The sequence below is a fragment of the Citrus clementina genome, unplaced genomic scaffold (genome assembly GCF_000493195.1).
Source record: "Citrus clementina cultivar Clemenules unplaced genomic scaffold, Citrus_clementina_v1.0 scaffold_2, whole genome shotgun sequence".
Lineage (NCBI taxonomy): Eukaryota > Viridiplantae > Streptophyta > Magnoliopsida > Sapindales > Rutaceae > Citrus > Citrus x clementina.
In genome coordinates this window covers 21,054,336-21,059,309 of record NW_006262688.1, presented here as the reverse complement: position 1 = coordinate 21,059,309, position 4,974 = coordinate 21,054,336, and the positions used below count along the sequence as shown (strand labels likewise).

Sequence of the window (4,974 nt, the reverse complement as noted above, 5' to 3'; positions counted from 1 at the left end):
CAGTGTCTAGTGAGGTCTCTACAGATCAGCATTTCAAAGTAGAAGCTTCAACTTCCCTCCACTTCACTGGGCCTGCTCTGCTCATTCGCTTACTTCCTCTCCCCGTTCTTCTGTCTTCATTCTTCAATGGTTAAAATGTCTTTGATTTTCAGTCTGTTTGTGGGTCTTTTAATGGTAGGTTTGGTCAGCTCAGCTAAGTTTGATGACCTTTATCAAACAAGCTGGGCATTTAATCATGTTCAGTATGATGGGGACACTCTCAAGCTTAACCTCGATAATTATTCCGGTAAATTACACTTATCTTTATGTATGAAATATTTTTTTTTGAAAGAAAATTGAAGCTTTCAATTCCCTTTATGTAGTAATTTGTTGTTGTTCAGTTAGCTCTTGTTCTGTTCATTGTTCATTGAAGCAGGCCTCAGACCATTGCATTAATATTAATTAAAAAAAAATCTATTGATTTGTTGGTTTCAGGAGCTGGGTTTGCGTCAAAGAGCAAGTATTTGTTTGGGAAAGTCTCCATCCAAATTAAACTTGTAGGGGGTGACTCTGCTGGAACTGTCACTGCCTTCTATGTAAGCACACACTAACAACAATTCTGCAGATAACCAACTCAACTCAACCTGGTTTACTTGGTTAATCATGATGGGGGAGGGGACCTCATTCAATAATGTCACTTACTACTCTATTCAGTATTCTTCATCCAAAGCATTGATAAACTTGACATTTGCAAAATAAATTAAATCCTGGCTTTATATGCAGTCATAAAATAGCAAATGCTAGTAAGTAGTAACCCCACCACCTACCAACAGCTACTGCTGTCTCCCTCGTGAAGCTCATTAAGGTCCATAAATTCTGCATTTACTCTCATAGTCCTCACCAACTCCCACCCCGTGACTCAATAATTTGTTCTCTCCTTACATTTTCCCTTGTTCTATTAGCTTGTGTTACCATCATTGAATACCAAAAATCTAACTAAACTGTGAAATTGTCTGACCCTGACAGTGATGTGGGTTTTATTATAATATCATTTTGACATCGATTTTTATACTTTAATCACAGATGTCATCAGACGGTCCAAATCACAACGAGTTCGATTTTGAGTTCCTGGGGAACACTACAGGAGAGCCATACTTAGTCCAAACCAATGTTTATGTGAATGGTGTGGGCAACAGAGAGCAGAGACTTGACCTCTGGTTCGACCCAACAAAGGAATTTCATACCTATTCCCTCCTTTGGAACCAGCGCCAAGTTGTGTAAGTAACTTGTTTTTTAAAATTTCTAGGGTCCTGAAAAATCAGTGAATAAACGGACAGAGTGACTATCATGAGCTCGGATCATTTCATGTGTTACCTATGGGTGATACTGGGTTTGGTACTCAAATCACAAAGCTCCATAGAAAGAAACAGACCCACAAAATAGGGACCGAAGTCTGAACTCGTGTATATATTTATTGAATGGGGTCCCTACGGATTTTAGAGATACAGATATTTTTCCATCCTCTGTTATGTTACCTGCCGCTATTAATTTGGTTTGTAGCAGTACACCATACAATACGTACACTATACATAATTTGGTATCTGAAAAATCTTTATGTTTCGATCTTTTTTGTTCAGATTTTTGGTGGATGAGACCCCAATTAGAGTGCACACTAACTTGGAGCACAAAGGAATTCCCTTCCCAAAGGACCAAGCCATGGGTGTGTACAGTTCAATATGGAATGCTGATGACTGGGCCACACAGGGGGGAAGGGTCAAGACGGACTGGAGCCATGCACCTTTTGTTGCATCATACAAGGGCTTTGAAATTGATGCATGTGAGTGCCCAGCGTCGGTTGCAGGTGCCGATAATGCCAAAAAATGCAGCAGCAGTGCTGAGAAAAGGTTCTGGTGGGATGAGCCAACATTGTCTGAGCTCAATGTGCACCAAAGCCACCAGCTCATGTGGGTTAGAGCCAATCACCTCATCTATGACTATTGCACTGACACGTCTAGGTTCCCAGCTATTCCCACCGAGTGCGTGCACCACCGCCACTAGCCATGAATGATTGTGAATGACTGAAGGAAAAAGGATTTGCGTTTCTTATGTAAAAAAGTTGAAAAAAAAAGGTCAAAAAAAAGGGAGGGGTGGAAAAAGATCGATCATAACATGTACTCCATGTTGTTTTGTTCATTCTGGTTGTAGATTGTATGATATTATTAATATGATCTTGGATTTCTATTCATCACAAGCTAGATAGACTAAATAAATGGTGTGAAGTAATTTAAAAAACCAACATAACATTTCAACTGAATGGGGACATTCCTAAAATTGTGACCTTGGGGGACCATTGGAATGGTTGAGATAAAAGGAAATTGAGATAACGTCATAGGAAATTGAAATTCTGGTGTGATGTGGACCCTAAGCTTCAGTGATAAAGTGAAATGCTTCATCTCTTCCAGTATGAAGTTTCTGTGCCCCATTGTTCAAGAGTGGGGGTATTGGCCTTTCACTGAAATGGTTCAAAAAGTTAAAAGTCACAGAGAGATGGAAGAGCCACTGCCAGTTCACCTACCCTTGCTGAAAAATTGCGTAATGTTATCCAAAGGCCACCGTATTTGGCGATATGTGAAACTGATTCAGTGTTAAGGTGAGCACAGTACTGCAAAATAGAGGTTGGACAATAATTGAGTGTATGCAGTAGGTTCAAAGATTGTAACTTGTGTTTTGGAGTCATTTCCTTAGAGTCTGCGGTGCTGGTTGATTCTAAGAGCTTATCCATAATGTGTGGTGCGTATGTTTGATTAAATAATAATTAACTTATGTAATGCAGCAAGTAAATGATTTGATGAACACAATAATTAAGGGGTATGCCAAAATTCAAATCTTCTTTTGGAATTATCCACCGCGGCTTTTAGCCTTGTCTAAGAAAAGTCAGTGAAATTTCACATCTGCTGCATTTACTTATGAATCAGACCAAGCAACAGTGAAGCAATTGACACAAAACAATATTGACCATTAGCATGCTTAATAAGCACATATCATTTAATAAAGTTAATATTTAATTTACTAGAAAGTCATAGTTTAATTGTGCATTTACAAACTCTATTAAATCATATGATTTAATAACATGTATGCAAAAAAAAAAATTATAAGGGCACCCCCAAAATAATCTTTCAATGCAGGATTTTAGATTTGTTAAAGTTATCAAAAATTAGAAAATTATTAAGTCATATGATTTAATAGTGTAGTGATACCACGTAGGCTTTAACCCAATGGTAAATCACTACTCTCATAGTTAAGAAGGACTATGAAGATAGTAATTCGAATCTCTATATGCTCAACTTCCCTCAATTATACAAAAAATTATGTGGAGTTAGTTTGTAAGTCTTTCTCTCTTGTGAAATGTGAGTGGAGTAGAGACATTTTTCGTCGGTGAGGGTCATATGTCTGGGCATGTACTTCATATATTTAATGTAATAATGTAAGTTTTAAGTTATATATCTAATTATAAATATCAGTGTAATGTTTACTCTAACAGCAGTTGTAAATATCTATGTAATCGAATAATTTTATGTGTAATCAGTATTAAAAAATAATAAATTTGAGTTGTTAAGACTTGTTTTTAAAAAAAATGGTGTTATTAAATATTAAAAAATAATAAATTTGAGTTGTTAAGACTTTTTTTTAAAAAAAAATAGTGTAGTGACATCATACTATTAAACCCAGTTGTAAATATTTGTGTAATAGAGTAATCTGATGTATAATCAATATTAAAAATAAATAAATTTGAGTGGTTAAGACTTGTTTTTTTAAAAAAAAATAGTATAGTGACATTACACTATTAAACCATATAGCTTAGTAGTTTTTTCAAATTTCAATAAAGTCTAAAATTTTGAACTAAACTAATACTATATATATATGAAATTCTTAAGTGCGGACGCACTCATTTCTTTTTCATCAGTATATGCTATTAAGTTATATGATTCCGTAACTAATTAATCACTATTCTATAAAACTAAATAACTTAATAATGTATCCACGTAAAAAAATAGTGCAAAGAAGACTCGTGCGTGCGTTGATAATGAAGTTTAGGTGGGAAAAAGAGAGGGTATGGAAAACTGGACATGAGGGGATGGTTATCTACTCAGAAATGATGCAGCAGGACCCTCAAAGAATTCACCCAAATGCTTTAACGAGACATGGTATGGCCAGAAAGTTTGATAGTAGTCAATTTTGAGAATTAAATGATGCACTTAAGGGCCCTCTTACGTACAAGAACAAAAGCCACAGAAATATCAAGTGGATTTGTGCCATAAACAGCCACAGCTACATGGTTTTTAATTAGACAAGTAAATTCTATCCACCCAATGGAACAATATTGGTTTAATCATCGCACAGGCTCAATTAATTCTGATAAAGTGAAAAAGAGGATGCATATGTATCACATGGTGTCAATTTTGATTTGGAATGGAGCATTATTTGATGATTTGAGTATCACATGCTGAAAGAAAATCTTCTATTCTGTCGGTAACAGAAGTTTCTCAATCTTGTAACTCTGGAATTAGCATTGAAAATCAACGATAATAGTTTATTATAAGCCTAATAATTGAGTTAATATTAATAACTAAACTAGAGATATATTTTGGTTTTGGCTTTCAATAATCCTTCAAATTGTACAAATTCTGATGGATTGGATGGTATATTACTTGGGGTCTTGCTAAGTTATAATTAATTTAACTTAAAGTTCACTTAAAACAATACAAAAATCAAGTGAGTCTTATTACCATGTTATTTTATTCATGTTTAGGTGGATTGTAAGTTAAATTAATTGTAAATTAATAAAATCCTATTATTTGTATCATTACGAGAATTAGCTTCCCATTATTTTTACGAATAGTCACGAGAGGCATATATAAAGCGTGTCACTTACATAACGTATATGGTGTGTTTACTCGTTACATTGAGGAAAAATGGAAATGACAATCAACAATC

General features: G+C 35.0%; 1 protein-coding gene across 1 annotated transcript; it reads left to right on the top strand.

Annotated features, from left to right (window-relative positions):
• On the top strand, positions 1 to 2,149 carry LOC18053095 (xyloglucan endotransglucosylase/hydrolase protein 9). Its single transcript, XM_006447384.2, has 4 exons — positions 1 to 286; positions 475 to 575; positions 1,063 to 1,256; positions 1,617 to 2,149. The coding sequence occupies exons 1-4, from the start codon at positions 127 to 129 to the stop codon at positions 2,035 to 2,037; spliced, it is 876 nt and encodes a 291-aa protein (XP_006447447.1). The 5' UTR covers positions 1 to 126; the 3' UTR covers positions 2,038 to 2,149.
• Positions 2,150 to 4,974: the final 2,825 nt, after the last annotated feature.

Coding starts and splice junctions, on each gene's coding strand:
- LOC18053095 (XM_006447384.2), top strand. CDS start 127: ATGGTTAAAATGTCTTTGATTTTCAGTCTGTTTGTGGGTCTTTTAATG. Junction 287..474: donor TAACCTCGATAATTATTCCG/GTAAATTACACT, acceptor TGTTGGTTTCAG/GAGCTGGGTTTGCGTCAAAG. Junction 1,257..1,616: donor TGGAACCAGCGCCAAGTTGT/GTAAGTAACTTG, acceptor TTTTTTGTTCAG/ATTTTTGGTGGATGAGACCC.